Source organism: Mustela putorius, unplaced genomic scaffold (genome assembly GCF_011764305.1).
Source record: "Mustela putorius furo isolate JIRA1106 unplaced genomic scaffold, ASM1176430v1.1 tig00000589_pilon_pilon_pilon, whole genome shotgun sequence".
Classification (NCBI taxonomy): Eukaryota; Metazoa; Chordata; class Mammalia; order Carnivora; family Mustelidae; genus Mustela; species Mustela putorius.
In genome coordinates, this window is record NW_025421425.1 from 5,511,641 (window position 1) to 5,531,478 (window position 19,838).

The 19,838-nt window shown below is 41.1% G+C and overlaps 1 protein-coding gene and 2 pseudogenes across 2 annotated transcripts in view; 2 read left to right on the forward strand and 1 right to left on the reverse strand.

Moving 5' to 3' along the window:
* DNAH5 (dynein axonemal heavy chain 5) overlaps positions 1–19,838 on the reverse strand; it is a 262,860-nt gene that overhangs the window by 213,756 nt on the left and 29,266 nt on the right. The window contains exon 1 of one of the 2 annotated variants that reach the window (XM_004761213.3): positions 1,223–1,581. The exons of the other annotated variant lie outside the window; for it this stretch is intronic. Coding sequence (XP_004761270.1) covers positions 1,223–1,279 — 57 coding nt within the window. The 5' untranslated portion in view covers positions 1,280–1,581. Of the gene's footprint in view, positions 1–1,222; positions 1,582–19,838 lie in introns of those variants that run through there. 2 annotated transcript variants of the gene reach the window in all.
* LOC101683005 lies at positions 5,568–19,399 on the forward strand (annotated as a pseudogene).
* Positions 17,429–17,597, forward strand: LOC123392599 (annotated as a pseudogene).

The following is a 19,838-nucleotide window of genomic DNA, read 5'->3' on the forward strand; positions in this document are numbered from 1 at the left end:
TCTCTCTCTGCCTGCCTCTGCTTATTTGTAATGGCTGTCTGTAAAATAAAATAAATAAAAGCTTTTTTAAAAAAAAAAAGATACAGGAAAAGGAATCAGACATGTAAGAAGTTTAACTCATTCACTATATTAACTGAGCAAAAAATTAAGACTTATCAGTGCAGGCTCTGTGCTGGGGAAGTCTACTAAAACTGGAAAGCCCGTCACCGCTGTCCTCCAGGAGCTCCCAGTCTAGTGAGAGAAGGGGATGTGTAGACCAGTGTCACTTCCTGCAGTGACAGGACAAGGGGGCTGGCAGATGCAGAAGCAAAGTGCTGCGAGGGCTTCTCAGAGGAGGCACTGCTGGTATTTGGTCTTAAAGAATGAGTGCAGGCACACAAGTTCCAGAGCTCAGCTGGAAGATGTGCACCTTGGCAAGGATGTACCAGAATGGGGGGCTGGGGAAGTGGGGGGCGGCTGGTGGCGGACAGCTGAACAATGCGGAGACCACATCCCTGCTGTCTGGTGGTAAAAGAGGAGGTTGCAAGGCTGGCCAGAACCATCTGGGCCCCTGGGGCTGCACAGCAGACACAGAGATCCTGCCCTCAGGAAGCTTGGGTTAATGTGGAGAACAGTCCTAGAGCAACCTCCACTTTCTCCCGACATCAACTGGCAGCGAAGAGGTTCCAAATTCCCCTCTGCATTTGCATAATAAAAACTGCTGAGCTAAGCCCTCTTTGCCAGGGAAGCTCATTCTTCAATGTGATTCCAAAGGCACAGCCTTGCATCTCTTACGGTCTGTGACCTCATTTCCAGGCCTACAGAAAAGGGGGGATGATTCCAAAGAGCCTAGAAGACTTGCCGCCCAGAATCGGCCTTAACTACCAACAATTACCAACAAAACCTCCCAGGTGTGAGAGAATGCAAAGTCACCAACGTGCCCTGAAGGTGTTTTTCCCCTCAGAGGAGCATCGGCCCCAAAGAAGTAGCCGGCATCCCTACAAGTAGTCAACATTGGGGCGGCAACCTGCACGAGAGCCGAAAGACACAGTCCCCTATTTTTTGTATTTGAAATGTCACCCTGGAGCACTATGAACTATCCATAAACTAGTAAACAAACCCGTTTCTCACAAATTCATGGGAACAAGACTTTGAATTGCTTTTAGGTACTCCCCTCCTCCCTGGGGCGCAAAATATGATCCTCCGAGACCCCCTTGCAAGCCGACGGACCACCGCTCCTTACCGATAAAATGCGGGTGACGCTCTGCTTCCAGAGCTGTCTCCGGCCGATCCGAAACATCACCGAGGTCTGTTCAGGGCACACAGGGGCCAGAGCTCTTCCTGAAGGATGCTCTAACTCCAGGATGCCTACTCCTCGTCCAACAGGCTTTCCAGAAATTCAGCCTCCCATTTCCACTCTGCATGTACCGCTCACCGTACGCACAGAATAAAAATTCCGAGCACACCTACACTAGTCAAGGTCTCCTTCTAGAGTCTCTCCCCTGGGGCCTCCCCTCGGTTCCAAAGCCCGTGTTGTTAGGGAGATACTGTTGACAGCTGTGCAGGTTGACCGTGACTCTCAGGTGTGTTTATAGGCCAATCAAAGCATCTTAACTGCTCGGTTACAACACTCCTGAGGTTCCTTTAATTCTAGACGCTGCCTAACAGTAAGCTTGGAGTCAATAGAGATATTTGAATAATTTCTTTGAACAGTGAGAAACTTTAAACCGTATCAAAATACAAGCAGAGAACGCCACTCTGAATAAATTGCTCAAGTCAAGAAATTCAGGAGTAGTTCGCCTCAACAACTTTGTGTGCACGATTAACTGCCAGCATTGTGACTAATTGTGACTAATTGTCAGATAGGCTAATTGTGACCCAAAGGAGCCATTTTTCTCTCCATAAAGATAGGAAGCCTCTTTCATATGCAAATAGCAAATGATGTCCATAAATTACTTTTGTTCACCCAGTTGCACATACAAATAAACCGAGGTAATTTATTCTGTGTGACTAAACATCTTGATCATCCTTACTAGGAGGACAAGGATGGGAGATCACAGCCGGCGTGATTTGAGAGATCCAGTATGGATGGTTTCTGTCATCAAGAAGAACACAAGGCAGGACACTTAAGGTTAGGCATGTCAAATCTAGGATTTAGACCCTGGAGTTCAAGTCTCGGGAACTCAGATCCCAAGGACAATCAGGAAATAGGGGACTCATCCTGCTAATACTCTGTTAACTAAACTTATAAGACTAACAGGAAAGCAAAGATGCTAATTTGGTTTTAAAACACCTACTGCTAATTAGGAGGCTGGTTTGGTACTTGAACTTGGGAGATTCACCTCGTCAACATCAACACCAGCCACTAGGGAGGAGCCTCCACATGTAGGGTTAACACAAGAGACAGCACTCAAGCCTGAAGAGTATTTGGTAAGCAAAAAACTAGAGCATAAGGAGGCAGAGTTTGTTATGGGACATTTTTAAAATCAACCTCTGGGTATTGGTGAGCATCTACTCCCTGTTCTACTCGTGAATGAAATGGTATCCAGACTACGAGTCATTCTCCTCTGCGTGGTGTTAGAAGGTCACCAGAAATAGCAGCATTTTCCCATCCCCCTTCCTCAGCATCTTAGTCCAAGAATCCTCAGTCAATGTGTGACCTCTGGACAGAGGTCGCTCTTCCTTATATGTCTGCTTACCTTACGTTAGGTACATTACATGGCACTTCCCTAATGGGATGTCAGGCTCCGTCCTCATGCCAGCAGCCCATTTACAACAGTAAACTCTCTTCGGGGAGAGTTACTTTCTGGAAAAATTTCCACACATGGCTGATGGCATTCATTTTGTGTTTGGCAGGCGTAACCAGGGCTCTCTCAAGGCTTCGTGGTAAACTGCAAAGTCTTCCAACCTCTGTGGCTGAATTCCAACCCCTCTTGGGCACGGCAGAGACAGGTGTCTTAAGGGCTTCCCTCCAATGAAGGAGGCTCCCTGAGAACTGTCATTAGCAGCACAAACCAGGCAAAGCACCAGCCTGAATCTCCATCTGACCATCTGCCCCTTCACTGCTGGCCTGAGATAAAATTGATTTCTGGAGAAGAGTTACCCAACATTACTTGGAGGGAGACTCCAGGGTTTCCGTATGAGTGGTTTCCACCAGGCAGCAGTGGACAAGACTCCTCCTACAGGACCTCCTAGGCCATGGTCTCTCCAGCCCTAGCTGGGTGAACAGGGCACTCCTCCAGGCTGAGAATACCAGCTATAAACAGATCTTAAATCAGATATGACGAGAAAATGAGAGTAGACAGTGGGCCTCACAGAGGCAAGAGACTTCATCCAGAAATCCAAATACCTTCAGGCAAGGTTTAAAGTTCCACTTTCAGGGTGCCTGGGTCTCAATCATGAAGCGGCTCCCTTCGGCTCGGGTCAGGATCTTAAGAGCCCTGAGATTGAGCCCCACAGGGGGCTCCCTGCTGGGTGGGGAGCCTGCTTCTCCCTCCCCCACTCTCCCTGCTTGTGTTCCCTCTCGCTGTGTCTCTCTCTGTCAAATACATAGATAAAATCTTTAAATAAATAAATAAAATAAAGTTCCACTTCCTTTCACTTATAAGATCATTCCACTCCACAGAGGTCTGTGGTGCTTTATACGGGGCCAGATAACTATACTTCACACGAAGCATCGTGCAGCTGATTAAAACACAATCAAACAGCAAAAAATTAATTGTGATGTGCATAATTATCTTATGGAACAAAGAGAAAGATAAAATGCTGCCAATTAAGCTTAAACACAACCTCAATTTTAAGATGCACTCTGAAATCACAGATATTAAAATGTGAAATATGTACATCTCAGAATCGATGAAAAACCGTCAGTCCTGCCTTCGCTGAGGGAAGATAGTAAACAAACAACGCAATGATAAACCCATAATGATAAATAAGACATAATTATAGATTGTGAAACGTGCCTTAGAAAAAGTAAAGACGGTGCAAGCTTCGGCGGGATCTGTATTCTGAATTACGACCACGTTGTGCTTAAATTCCTGAACTCTCCATCCCTGAGTTATGGAGAGTCACCTACCGTGGGCTTTGCGGCTTTGTGTGTACAACCTATGCTATGTGGTGATGTAGGACAGTCCAAGCATTGAGGTCAGACAGACCTGGATTTAAGCCCCAGCTCTGTCCTCTTCCAGCAAGAGGACATCAAAGCTTTTGTTTCCCAAGCTGTAAAATAGGAAGTAAACCCACCTGCCCAAGAAACGTGTGATGATTTAATTCTACATAAACTGCCTGGATGCTCAAAGGCACCTCATGGATGAAAACTATAACTATACTCTTTAATTGCAAAAAGGCTAGAGCTACAGTTAGTGATAACATCAAGATAGGGGAGAAATTCACAAGGAATTGAACGTGACCCACAGCGCTGCTTGAAAAATTTGGTCTTGATTTCTGAGTCGCTCCTAAGACAAGAATGGATCCAAGTTTTATCAGTTACCATCTACGTATTTTTCTCAGATTTCCATCCCTAGGAATGTGTTACCAAGGTCAGCAGAACCAAATGCATTCATCAGTTTAACGGTCTTGTAAACAATGACAGGGGGTAACATATAAGAAGGACAGATGCGTTCAGTGGGATGAGAAGGTACCGTATTTTACCCATCCTGCGTTGCGCTCGTTATTGTATGGAAGCTGGGTGCATCTGATAGGCAGCCTTGTAGCTGCCGTTGATCGGCCACCATCATGATAGAGCTGTCATTACCAGAGTTTGTGCAAACTCGGCTGTCACTCTGGGTGGCGTGACGGGGCCACAGCAGCACTTCGATGCGAATAAACCACTGGAGACACATTTGAAGAAGGAATGCATGTCCTGGCTCTTTTCTGAAAATCTTCCACTGACACCTTCTGGGAAGATCAAGAAAACACCAGCATCCCAACTTACAGAATGAGTGACCATGGAGGGAAAGAATCCCAGAAGAGTTTTAGAAATTTCTTCGCCAATTCATTCCCCTTATTTTTGTGTGGATGCACAAGAGAGATCTGTGGTTTTTTGATCTGTGTTTAAGTAAGAGAACTTTTTTCAATTAAATTAAAATTCTAGAAAAGCAATGCATCCTAGTTTAATTGGCAGTTGTTTTCCTATCTTACTGGTGAATGAAACAGTGATATGTCTTATATCTGATGTTGACTTAGATCAGATGAAAAACAATTTTATGCTACCTAGTGATCAAAGAAAACCTCTTGAAGGGGCACTTGGGTGGCTCTGCCGTTAAGCGTCTGCCTTCGGCTCAGGTCGTGATCGCAGGATCCTGGGATCCTGCCCCCCACTGCAGCGGGCCTGCTTCTCCCTCTCTCACTCCCCCTGCTTGTGCTCCCCATCTCGCTCTATCTTTCTGTGTCAAATAAATAAATAAAATTCTAAAAAAAAAAATTTTTAAAGGAAAGAAAAACTCTTGAGGAAGATAGGGTTTAAGTCAAGCTTGTGGAAGAGTGAAATTCAAACTGAAAGGCGCAGGGCCTAACATGTGGAAGATATCACGAACAAAGCATAGACGTCAGAACTCAAAAGAGAGCCTGTCCTGTGTTACAGAGGAAACATGACTGATTCATCTCTGACAGGTATGTGGAGGCTGAACCGTGGGTGTCAACCTCAGGGGGCTGGCCTGGCCCTAGCAGGCCTTAGGGAGTCACTGAAGAGTGTGTTGGTTAAAGCCCTATTTAGGAAGGTGACGGTAGAGCTGTATGTAGGAAGGACTGGGAAGGCAGAAGACTGAAGTCGGAACGCTGGGCATGAGGAAATTCAGGACTTAACAGAGGGGCAGAAGCAAGGGGTCACCCAAGCTCCTCAAAAAGCAAAAAACCCAGCTAAATAAAAAGAGGCAAGTCCTCCTGTCCCAGCCTTCATGTTGCTACCCCTGAGATATTTCTCAGAGAAATCCTGTCTGAAGAAGAAATGGGAAAAGACAAACGGAACTTGACAGTCGGTGATGGTTTGAAGACCCAGGTGTCAAAGATGGGTTCTACTTTGTCAAGCATGGGTGGACGGAAGAATCATAATAACTCTAACAGAAATGGGGAAATCTAGAGAAAGAACATTTTGGAGACTAGATGACTAAAAAAATATAACGAAGTTCTCATTCCTTACTTTTCTTATGGTTCTTTTCATCTTCAAAACATGAACCCTGTATCTGCAAGAGGAAACCATCAATACTTTTTTTCTTGATTCTATCATAATTTAAAAATCACAGTAGATGAAAAAAACTCTTCATAAAAAGAAAATAAAAATATACTCATTTGATAATCATTTGAGCTGCCTCCTCCCAAAGATAAATGATCTTAAAAGTTTCAAAGGAAGTGGTCTGGGTTGTTGGTTTTGCCCCCTTTTTCATGGATTGAAATTGTACAGCAAAACCTAAGATGCATAGGTTTACTGAAAGCCTCATCTGCCAAAGTTCAAAAGAGAGGAAGGGAGGGAAAGATCCTAGAGGAGGATTCAGAAAGCTGACCCACTTAGAGTCGGGCATACGCTAAAAGGAACATCCCGGTTCTGGAGGCAGAGCCTGGAGGCGGGAGGCTCTGTGCTGAGTGTCCCTTCCTTACACAGCTCCATACAGAGCCTCTCAAGGAAAAGTGTAAGAATTAGGAACTTCCGGGACCAGAAGAGGGATATGCCAAAGGAAAGAGAATCTCGGGAACTTCCTTCTGCCTTTTCTTGTCTTTTCCTTGCTGACACTTCCACTTCACTCCTTAGGACTAGCGTTGTCCTGGCTTTGGGAAGCCACACTTCTGATTGCGACTCCCACATGGGCGACCCTGATAAACCAGCAGCCACACCAGCCGGAGTCTCCCCGTGAACAACAGGAGGTAGGTGGCCAGACGGTCTTGCAGGCTCCAGCCAGCTCCAAACAAAATGCATGGCCTAAGTGAGTGATCTCTGTCCCTGGGACCTCATGCACAGAGAACGCTTCAAGTTACTGGAATGTTATCTTCGTATGAATTCTTCATGTACAATCTTATAACAATGTCATATAAAACACCGGAAAAATTCTGATATCACCGGAATCGTATGAAATGAGTTTGATCACTTTAACACTGCAGTGCTAAGACATTTTGATAATATTGTTTTCCCCGTAGGAATTTTTTTCCGTTCTAGATATCCAAAACTTGAACAAATGATGCTCCCTGGGCCATGGTATTAGTTCCTTGTGTATAAATGCTACAGTGTTTTGAAAAAAATTCTTCTCCCAAACCTAAATGTAAGGCTCAGGAACTCTGAATGGACAGATGGAAATCAGGTTTTAGGCGCATATCATGGAGTTCCTTATCGTAAGACCTTCTAGCATCGGGGCTTTTGGGTTGGCTGCTTAGCATGATTATAATTATTCATATTGAGGCTTTCTAGACCATATTGCCTAGCTCAGTTATACCAGTCAGTCCTCATTTAGGACCAAAACTTCCGCATCATATCACATACAACTGAGAAAAATAACGCTTCCTTAATCAGGCTCTGTTTATGGTTATAATCTAAATGATAATCAACAGCTTGAGAATGAACCTTAATGACTTATTTTTTCAGAAATTCAGGGTCCAAGCAAATAGAAGACCAGTATTAATTACAGAGATGTGAAAAGAACCCTTACTAATGTGATAATTCTTGCTTTGGGAAAACAGTAGACGCATGATATTTACTGTTACGTTACCTTTCAGTTGCTATGGTTCAGCATAGGCGTCCGAAGGCATGAAGGCATCATCAGTTTTCCAAATATAAAACAACAAAAACTCCAACTCAGGGCCCCAGTTTTTTGGTTCTGATTTAGTATGTATTTAGGAGGAAACTGTATTTCATTACATAAGTCACTGCCCATACCCAGATCTGATCTCTAGCATCGAAGACATCTAGGAGCAATAAATAATACTGAGAAATTCTTCAACTCACATCCGCCTGCTCCTGCTGACTCCACCAACAGGCACATCCAATTCTGCAGGATTCCATGACTACAGCTGCAGAATTGAGGCCCTGGGGCCCAGGTCTCACTGGGGGGTCATTTTGAGGATATCTGCTATTTGTGCTTATTTTGGTTCAATAGGGAAAGAGAATGTAGAGAGTTAGGTTCACCAGCAAACATAAAAAACCTCATTTAATACTGCACTCAGTCCCTCTTTTGCTTTTCTCTTGTGCCAAAATATTGTAACATGGTAACCTCAAAATCCTGTTCCTTTTCTATAGAAATGTTTACGAGAAAAGTGAATGCAATGTCATTCAGTGTAAAATCAAGTCCTGATATTAGAAATTATTAGCTGATTGACTCTAGAGGCAACGAAGAATAACTCCGACCCGGGATCTCAACCATCCTCCTGTCGGAAGCATGTTAATAACTGCCATGCAGAGGAACTTCCCAACTTGTGATAGCTTTACTTGGCAAACCCATTTACTCTGATTTTTATCATAAATATAACCCCATGAAAATAACCAAGACATATTTATAAATATGCTAACCAAAGGTTAGCGGTCATGACCATACCAAGGAGTCTGGCAGTAACATGAGATGCACTGACTTGTAAGACAAAAAGCTTTGACTCCAAGAACGTGATCAAATACGGAAAATCCATGCAACTGAAACCAAGCAGTCATTTCTGGAAAGAATGTTTTGCCCCTCTTTGAAAAGCTTAAGAATGAACTTGGGGAGACACCAAAGGAAAATTTTCCAACCAGAGCCAAGAATATGATTTTATCACCTTGGAAAGAGAACAGTCGGCAGATCAGAGTTCCAACGGGAAACTGAGATGTTTTGTTTCTGGTCACCCCAGACCACCACTGCCAGCTCCTAGAGACCAGCAAAGGATCTGTCTTGTTGTAACTGGATCTGTGGGTCTCTATACTGTTTCATTCAGTGAAGGAAGAACAGTCCATTTATAACCTCACCCAGGAGCTAATTAGGTATTCCACAAATTAGTTACTCTGCTATCAACAAAGCAAAATGTATATTGCCAAGGAAAACAAAAATAACCCAACCTACTTACCTGTTACTATATTCTATACCTCATCATTCTTAAAGATCATGACATAATTTATAATAAAGATCATTACTACCTATAGATTTCACAAGGCAAATTTCAAACACTGGTGTTTCTTTCCACGTCAAAAATACTAAAATATCACTTCAGAGAATAAAAATAAAGTCTATTACTGCATATGTAAAGAATAAATTGGTTTTTATTGCTTGGTTTTATTGCTAACAAAACTCTGCAGACCAAACATTCTTTCAAAGTTTCTGTAAGGTTGAGCCTCAGTGTTTACTTCTTACCAAAACCAGCACAACTTTCCTGACAGCAGAGATAAAAGGACCCAATTAATATTAACGTATATATACATTTCTTATCATAAGTATATTTAACAATGCTTCATAATGCAACATCTAGTTTTTGCTTCTTAAAGAACTGCCAGATTCCTGATTTTCTATTATTAACTCTTCCACTGAAAACTGTCAACGTCAGATGTTGTACTTTCAAGTATCCAAATGAACTGGTAGAGTTAATTATATAAATCAATTTCCACAGATTGAAGTGAATTAGATTATCATGGGGACATAAATATACCAAGTATGAAAACACAAAGGCCAGGATAAGACAAGATTTTTTAAAACATAGCCCTTACCTGGTGATTTAGTATTTGACATGAAATTAATCTGAACAATTACTTTCTTGGGATTATTTTAACTTTCAAATATTATACCATCAAAAATGTGGGAAGTTTCCTGTTTCAAAAAGAACCAAAGGTAACAAAGAAAGACCCAAAGGATCAAATCTTGTGGTATAATTCCTTTTCTAGGTGGGAAGGATATTAATTCTATATTTTAGGTGTGATTTAAGAAGATGTATTAAGTATTTTAAGGAAATGTTTTAGTAGAGCTCATTAATTTTACCAAAGCCACCGCCATTATATTTATTGAGCTTCTCTGATATGCCCAGCACAACATTATTCAAATATAAGATACGAAGACTTTATAACCTAGCAAAAAACTTTATAACCTGACTCTATAACCTTAGTCAACAATAAAGTACTAAACTGTAAGGACCTATCAAGGCACATAAGAATCCAGGTGGTTATATAAAGCTCATGAGCCAACGCAATTAAAATATACCCTTAATATGCAACAAGATTTAAAACTTAAAACACTTTTCATAAAACTCAGTTTTGGAATTACTTTAAACCACTTTTAAAAATTTTGGACCAGGGCGCCTGGGAAGTTCAGTGGGTTAAGCCTCTGTCTTCAGCTCAGGTCATAATCTCAGACTCCTGGGATCAAGCCCAACACCGGGCTCTCTGCTCAGCCTGCTTCCCCCTCTCTCTCTCTGCCTGTCTCTCTGCCTACTTGTGATCTCTCTCACTCTCTCTCTGTCAAATAAATAAATAAAATCTTTAAAAAAACAAAACAAAACAAAAAAACCTTCAGACCAATAGCACACAAAAAAATAAAGGGAAAAATTAAAAAGCTGAAAAAAGTCTTTATATTTTCCTTTCATAATCTAAGAAAAAAAAGGGAAATATGTTCCTGAGGGAAGTGTCCTGAAAGTGAGCTACAGCAGGCCAGGAACAAAATGCTTCCTCTCTGATTTTTTACTTTTTTCCTTCCCCTTTCCCAAAGTAAACAGTGAACATTTGAATCTGCTGCAATAGAACATTCTAGAACAGTGTCTCCCTGTTCCCTGCGAACCACCCCACAGCACTGTATCACTGCTACTTCCCGCCAGCACGGACATCCCACCTTCTACTTCCTGGTCACCCTCCTTCTCCCAGAACCTCCCCATGGGCTTCAGTCCCTCTTCTTCCTTAAGGGAAAGCCTACAGGAAATTCATCTCCCAAGCAAATCTCACACAATCTCCTTCACATCATCACCAGTCTCTCTGCCATTCAGAGCATCAGTTTGAAACAAAGGAAGACCAAACCATCAACCCTGAGGCTAAGGCCAAGGGAGCCCAGCGTGATGGGGGCTGGGGGGGGTGGTTCTCGGCTAAGCAGCGGAAGGAAGCAAACAGGAGTATCCCCTTGCCTATCACACAATAATAACAACTGGGGAAAAACAAAAGTTGAAGGGGTTAATTCACGGAGTGATCTAGAGCAATGGGAGAAAATCTATTGCTTCTCTAATCCAAGAAACACACAAAGCTCAAAACAGCAGTCTCCTCAGAGAAAATGTTAAGGTAATTACCACGGAAAGAACAATAGCTGAAGGCAATTTTTCTCCAAACTGTTATTCCCATTTGGGAATTACATTCCTCTCTCTCTCTTTAAAGAAAATTAATGAAATGGAAAACATTTTTTAAATCACAGCAGTTTGTTCTGTGGAAAGTTTTCCAAATGGTAAGCATTTGCCTTAGAGTTCATTTTTCCCTAATTAGTTCTATCCAGCTCTTGTACAGATTAAAGCTTGTGAACCTCAGTTCAAAACTCTTATTTAAATATTAAAATTTTATTACAATATACAGGAAAAGGTGAGACCTATATTTATTCTAATATACAGGGGAAGAAAGGTCCTTGCCAAGAGCCTGTGACATTGAAAAAAAAAAGCCTCAAGCTGCCTCCTGCCCTTCCCTGCAAACACCCGCTGGGACAAGGACTCTACTGGTCATCCACTCCTGCCAAGGGGGTACAAGTGTCTCAGAACACACTTCCCTCCTTTTGTGCAGGACAAACTGCCATGCACGTGGCAAGAATCTATTCCCATGTCCTTTCCTCTGGGAAGTCTCAGAAGCTCCTTCTCTGAAATTCTACATCATTTTCATCCTGAATAATGACATTTTAGAAATAAAATTTGTACTAGGATTTTTTTCAACAAGACCTTTTAATAACTGGATTAGCACAGCATCTGACACATAATAGGTATAGATAGATAGATAGATATAGAGAAAGAGATAGAGATAGATATAGAGATATATTTATATCTCTATATCTATCTCTCTATATATCTATCTCACAAGGGATCATTTTTTAAATCACTTACTCTATAACAAACTAAAATAATATTTTTTAATCTTCTTGAAGGTTTCCTTTTTCACACCATTTTTGTTCTCATTTTTGGTGTCGGTTTTCTTTTTTAATGTGTTGGTAACAGGTAGTGATCGTGGAGTCTGGGGTGTGCTGAACAAGGAATCATTGGTGCGAGTGAAAGGCAAGTCCCACCCCTACCTACTGCACATGTCAGTTTGTCTGGTCTGTGCCAGTAGTTGAATAGAGGACGTACACTTGCTTGTTCTGAATTTCCATTTTCCTCTATTAGCCTAGACTGAAGCATGAGGGATACACCATGATCAACTTCCACATCTTTTTCTTGCATTGGAATAACAAGCGGGTGCTCTTCTTCATTATCATTTTACTGAGTGATTATCAGATGGGATAGAAGTGCAAACTGGAATTCTGTGAACTGAATTATTCATATGAATGAATTTCAGTATACAGAGCAGCCGCTTACCATCGCTCTTAGCGATCAGCTACGGTTGACAAACATTCCCTTACAGGGGACTGTTGTTGCAATATTATTTGCAGTGTGGGATGTCAAAATGGCAAAGCTCTACTATTAATAATGGATCTCCAGATTCATGGAGGGAGCACTGGGCCTGCAATCAACAGGCTCAGGTTTATCTGGCTTTTCTCTTTCCTTTTTAAAAAGAAATCCTCAGAATTCCAGTTACAAGACTTGGAGCACGTCAATCTTATGCCCTATAAAATCTTACGTCTGGAGGTTAATAAAATGAGATTAATCCGGAGATACTACATGTTGAGTTCTTTCCTTTTTTCCTTTCAAACACAATACATTAAATGATGCCGGTCTCCTCTATGGAAGAGGGTTCTGGAAACAGCTTACTAGGGATGGAGGTTAGCTGCCATCCAGTGGTTGGAAACAGAACTCACTCGCCAGAAGAGTGAAGGAAGTTTCAAGCGGCCCGTGTCTCGTGACCACAAGGCACCAGTAGCTTACATTTGCCATCCCATATTTACAAAAAAACAAGATGGGGAAATTGTCAAATGTTTTAAAGGGAGAGAAGCCAAAGTCTCCTCTTCTCTAATTCTAAAGCCATAAGAAACTTATCTCTACTCGTTTCCCTTTCAAAAATCCCCAATTTAGAAACTTCACCTACCTGTACAATATAAATGAAACTAAATGATGAAATAATTATAAAAGATAAAATAGACCCCCACTGCATGAAAGATGGCACATCAGAGAGACAAAAAAATTTTGTATCAATTTCTAAAGAAGAAAAACATGAAATACATCCATATAGTGATCCCAAGCCTGATAGTTTCATAGCAAATTCACTTCGAATGATTTTTATCATTTTCTGTTATGTAAAATGTTAATATCATTCTCTCACTTGCTCCTTAATTTACCCTAATATGAACAATCCTAATACTTTTAATAGTTTTAGATTTATTATTATTAGTTTTATTTTTAAAATTTGTTATTATTTTATATTGGAATATATAATGGAATATATTATTATTCCATTTACTGTGGAAAATATAAGAAAGTGAAAGTAAAATATAAGAAAGTGAAAATAAATATCAATAAAACCTGAAGACTATTAACATATATTCTGCCAGTCTGTTTTCTATGAGAAATGTCCCACGTCTCCAATTCTCTTATAAAAATTAATTCAAAAATATGTATCTATATGTATTTTTTAAAACTTTAAAAAAATTTTCAGTAAGTTATTAGAAAAAAGTATTCCCTAAAAATTATACCCTTTGGTTCTCATGAGAAATATATTTATCTTTGCCTACATGATAGGTGGAAAATGATAAGCCACTGTAACCTCATTGCTAATATAACTTGCAAATCTTTAGCAATAATAAGGCTGAACAAAATATTTATTAGACATTTGGTGAGGGGAGGGGCTGTATGTATGTGAATTTCCAGTTCTATCTCTTCCTATTTTTCTCCTGGTAATTTTCTTTCTGTTGATTTGTAATTGCTCTTTCTAAGACTGGATAAAGATACAGCACACGTACAGAAAATGAAGAGCAGCTTCACTGCTATCATATAAAGTAGAATTAAAGACTTGGACCAAGACAGACCCTTCATTTTTATAAAAGGTATAATCGGCTATGAGTATATAGCATCTATGTGTTAAAAAAAAAAAAAGCTAACAAACAAAAAACAGTATTGACATAAAATAAGCAAAGCCTGTTAGAGGCAACATTAACAGAAAAACAATAATAAAAGCGTGTTCTAAACAATGTGTTAATAGAAATATATTGAAATTTACAGTCCCCAAATAATACTATTCCTCCATAGTGCCACAGATGGTTAACAAAACTAATTAGATCAAGGAAACCTTAATACATTGTAAAGAACAAAAGTCACACAAGTCACAATCTCTTACAATAATGTTATATATTGCAAATTAATCATGAAGGAATTCTACGTCCCTTGACTACTTTAAGAAAAATTTTGGAGCACTTGGCTGACTCAGCCAACAGAGCTTGCAACTCTTGATCTCAGGGCTGCAAGTTTGAGCATCACACTGGGTGTAGACATTACTTAAAAATCAAAAAATCTTTTTAAAAAACCAGTAGAAAAATCTCTTATAAATTACTACTGGATCCTTGCAGAACTCCAAACTGCAAATAACAGGCCATTTGGAATATAAATCCCACTAAAGACTCAAGAGGACTGATAAACATGAACATTAGAGGGACATATGTGGATTCACTTCCAGGGTCTTGAGAAAGGTAGGTAGAGAGTGTTGGGGAGGGGGCTAGTTAGGCTGAGTTGGCCAAACCACCCCTGAGGGGTTCTGACCCTTGAGGCTTTGAGTGCAAGTCTCTCAGGACCAGCTCAGCACCCAAGACGAGTCCTGGATCACCCCCAAGTGCGTGAGAGAAGGGACGGCACACAAAGACGGGTCCGGGGCAAAGAAGACAGGTGGGAACTGGAGGTGGCGCGACCATCTAAGATCTCCTCAGTCATTCCGTACCTGGTTCCCAGGACCTCCCTCTGGAATTCTAGATGTGTTCCATCAAGGTTCTTCATTACCCTCTCCAAGAAGTGCATCCCAGATCTAGACTCAAACTACATCTCACTTGAGTATGAGGCTCAGAGTAGAAGAGAAAACAAGCGCTCAGGTGAAAAATCACCATCAGAATAGTAAAGGGACTTGTCCGAAGCCTGAAGACAAAGTGTCTCCCTGTTCACACACAGCATTGTAAGTCCTCTCTTAAAGTTGCTTCTCTCATTCTTTCTACTAATCCTTGACTCTCAACTTTGCTTGCCATCTGACTCACAACATACCTCCACCAAGGAGGATGCCCTGATTGACACTGTCTCCTGACCCTGAGTGTTCCTCTACACAGAAGTCAATCCTCAAAAGCTTCTGCACAGCAAAGGAAACAGTCAAGAAAACAAAGAGGCAACCCACAGAAGTCAATCCTTAGAATTTTCACTATTTGTTTATATTAGTTATCTGTTTATGTATTTGTTTTGAATTCAAAGCAGGTACCAATCTACGGATACTTATATGTAAAAGAGAAGCATCAGAATTACTGTGTGTAAACTGAGTTTCAGAAGTCAGATTATATTTTCTCATTTATACTTCATAATTTTGGTTTTACACAGAAAAAAAATGACTAGAAGAAATCATAAAAAGTGTTTTCATCTCCTAGAAAACAATAAGCATCTAATAACACATTCAATATGTTCAGATTTTAATTTTAATATTGTAGAACTTTTTAAGGCTTTTTTTAAATTGTAAGAACAGAAGAGCATTTTTTAATTTTTTTAAAGATTTTATTTATTTATTTGACAGACAGAGATCACAAGCAGGCAGAGAGGAAGGCAGAGAGAGAGGGAGGAAGCAGGCTCCCCGCTAAGCAGAGAGCCTGATGCAGGGCTCGATCCCAGAACTCCGAGATCATGACCTGAGCCGAAGGCAGAGGCTTTAACCCACTGAGCCCCCCAGGTGCCCCCAGAAAAGCATTTTTTTAAAAGACTTTATTTATTTATTTGAGGAAAAGGGCATGTGCACAGGAAAGGGGTAGAAGGAGAGAATCTTGAAGCAGACTCCCTCCTGAGCTCGGAGCATGACGCCAGGCTGGTCCCATGACTCATGAGATCATGACCTGAGCCAAAACTAAGAGTCAGAACTCAATCGACTGAGCCACCCAGTTGCCCCAAGAATAGAAAAACACTTATAAACACAGGTATTAAAGAAAAACTGCTATGGATACCTGTTGGAAAGGGCAAAGCAGATGTTACTCAAGCTACTGCAGTACAGAAGAGAGACTTCTGTATAGAACGGGGCCTAACTCCAAATCCAGCCTGGGCAGCTGGGGATCTATAGCCAACAGGCAGGGCTCAGTGGGTAGAAAATTACTAAGAGGAACTTAATTAGAAATCAAGGGTAGGTACAGTGTCTCAGAAGGATTCTTGTAAAACATGGGCTTGGCAGGCCCAAGGACAAAGCAAGTCAATGAGAGGGCTCGGAAGCCTGATGAATGAGCATCTGGTCAAGGAAGGAGTGCCTGTCACAGGTATGGGAGTTTACGAATAAACAAGCAAATGAAAAACTGTCTCAGTAGTTGCTCAGCTGGACTCACAGCAAGAGACTCCTAGGGGTACATCCGTCTTCGGTGGTCAGGCTGTGGGAGCAGGGAACGCTCTCCACACCCAAGTGTTCTGCCATGTTGATGACTCAGCAACCTTCTCCCTCTCTTTGTTTCTAGTGCTCCTGTTACCACTTGGCTCCACCAGAACTCCTGGTTGGAAACAACTAGAATCAACTCTAGACAACTGGAGAGTAATCATAAAACACAATATATCATTTTTTTTTAAAAAGACCAATTCCTAAAAATAAATAAATTGAAAAAGAAGTGGCTCTATGTCTCAAGTCAGTGGCTTAACCACAAACAGAAGAATTTTTTTTTTTTTTTAGATTTTATTTATTTATTTGACACAGAGAGAAACAGCGAGGGAGGGAACACAAGCAGGGGGAGTGGGAGAGGAAGAAGCAGGCTCCCCGCTGAGCAGAGAGCCCCATCCAGAGCTCAATGCCAGCACCCTGGGATCACGACCTGAACAGAAGGGATCTGCTTAATGACTGAGCCACCCAGGTGCCTCAAACAGAAGAATTATTTTAAGCAACTCAAAATGCAATAAAGTTTTTTTCATATCTGAGATATATCCTAAAGACTGAAAAAAAAGGGCAAGTTGTTTTAAGCAATCATATTGTTGGTAATACTGGGATTATTATTTTTCATATGTAATGAATAATATATGTCCTACCATATAGTAGGATAAACAAAATAAGTAAGTTGGCTAATATCATTGGGAACTAGAATTTTCAGTATAAAATAAAAGGGATAAAAACATAAAAATCAAATAAATAAAAACTGATTAATTTTGAATTAAAAATACCATTATGAACTCATGAAGTATTTTTCTCTTTTAAAAAGTCTGGGGCATTGCTTCCCAGCCTTTTGGCTAAGATCAAGTGTAGAAGTCTGGGGCACATGATCTCAGGGTTTTGAGTTCAAGCCCCATATTGCATGTAGAGATTGGTTAAAAATAAAATATTTTTTAAAATATTTTCTATTTTCCTTGCTCTATCCAATGAAATGGAAATAAACTATGATCAGCTCAGTAGCAGTGAACACCCTTAAGCACCCAGATTACAGTGTCTAACTACATCTCCCATGAAATAGAACCAGAGCTCCTTAAGGAAGTCACTAATTCCTAGAGTAGGGCAGGAAATGTACAAGATGGTCATGACTCATCTCCATACCAGAAGGCAAGGAAGCAGTCAAAGACAAGTGGGATCATACCAAAGGACACAGGTGCCAACCTGAAGTGACTTTCATGGACCAAAGAGAAAATGTAAGCAATAAAAATAAAATGACTACAACAGATTTAAACAGAAAAATATATAAGATCCATGATTTCATGCTGATACTTAAAAAACAAAAACAAAAAATATTTTACTCACTTCTGGTGGTTGCAATGGGTACCAACCTATTTTAAAAACTGATAAAGGGGGAAAAAAATCATTGTTCCTGCTTTTCCAGAGCAAACTGCATTTCACAGCCATCAAACAATTTATGAGAGTTGTTTTTAGAGAAGAATTATTGTTTTATTTTTATTTTATTTTTTTAAGTAGGCTATATGCCCAGCATGGAACCCAATGTGACCTCATCAGAGGTTGTGAGTTCCAGGAGCCCCTGGAGAAATCTTGTTTAATCCTTATGGCAAATTATCACTGAAACCAATTTAGTACTTTGTGGTTGTTTTTTTTTTCAGTCTTTAAGATATATCTTAGATATGCACAAAAAATTTACTGCATTTTGAGTTGCTTAAAATAATTCTTCTGTTTATGGTTAAAACCAGTAACCTGAGACATAGTTAGAGCCACTTCTTTTTTCAATTTATTTCCCATTTTTAAGAACTGCTTTTTAAAAAACTGATACTATTTTTTTTTTTAATGTTCAAACCAAAAAGGCATGGAGGGGCACTTGGGTGGCTCATTTGGTTGAATGGATGATCTCACCTCGGGTCATGATCTCGGCGTGGAGAGATGGAGCCCCACCTTGGGCTCTGTGCTGGGCCGGTGGAGCCTGCTTAGGGTTTTCTCTCCCTTGCCATCTGCCCCTCCCCTACCACCCCTGCTGATGTGCACATTCTCTTCTTCTGAAAAAAAAAAACATGGGGGGCATGGAATGAATACCAAGAATATTGAGAAATTATTACTGGATGGGTATAATACCATAAATATGTTTTTTTAACCTTTATTTACCAAAGTTACATACTCAAGGTGCTAGGGTTGGGAGCTAAAGTGAGTTTGGCATTTTCCAGTGTCTGGGCCACAATGGCAGCCCTAGGAGCAGAGGTGGGGCAACCCCATTAGGTTACAGATGAAAGGGATTGGAGTTGGCTGGCCCTGCTTCTAGGGGCCCCGCTGGGAGTAATGGAGGCTCGGAGGAACCAGGATCTACACTGTGGAGGCTGTAGGGCCCTGGTGGATGAACTAGAGTGGGTAACTGCCCAAGAAGACCTTTCAGATGGGCTCTTTCCAAATCAACCCAGATGATCACCATTCAGGGGTGGAGGTGCCCCATGCTCATGCAGAGGCCTGTCTCACAGAGCTGCTGACTGGATGCAGGAGCACGGCGGTCAGACTGACCCCTCCACCCACTGCAAGAACTATGTCCATGGAGTGCACCAAAATGGAGAATCCAATGAACTGGACCTGGAGGCTATCTGGACAGATTCAGACATGTGGGGCACTCTCAAATTTGCCAGTGAGAGTACTGTGGAGGAACAGGAGGGTGAACTCATTGAATTCTATTCCCAAGAGGCTGACGATGCGAAAGACAAACTTACTTGTAGCTGAACAGAAGTATGGGCTCATGCCCTGGACATATCCCTCGATGAGCTATGAACCACTGGGGCCACCCAGACTGACAGGCTTGACGGGTCACCCCCAGGAGGGAGAGAGTGAGGCAATACCTTGCTATTATGTTTTTACTGAAATGAACAGAGAAATTATGAAATCAAAAGTAAGAGGAAGGAAGGAAGGGAGGGAGGAGGCTACATATTGATGTATCTGTGGGTGGAAAATTGTAATGTTTGGTATTTACTTTAAAATCCTTCAGCCATGGGGCACCTGGGTGGCTCAGTTGGTTGGGCGTTCCATTCTGGATTTAGGCTCAGGTCGTGATCTCAGGGTCGTGGGACCAAGCCCCATGTCAAACCCCCCACTCAGCTTGGACTCTCTTCCTCTAAGATTCTCTCTCTCCCTCTTCCTCTGCCTCTCCCCTTACTCATTCTCTCTCTCTCTCTCTCACTTGCTCTCTCAAAATAAACAAAATAATTTTTTT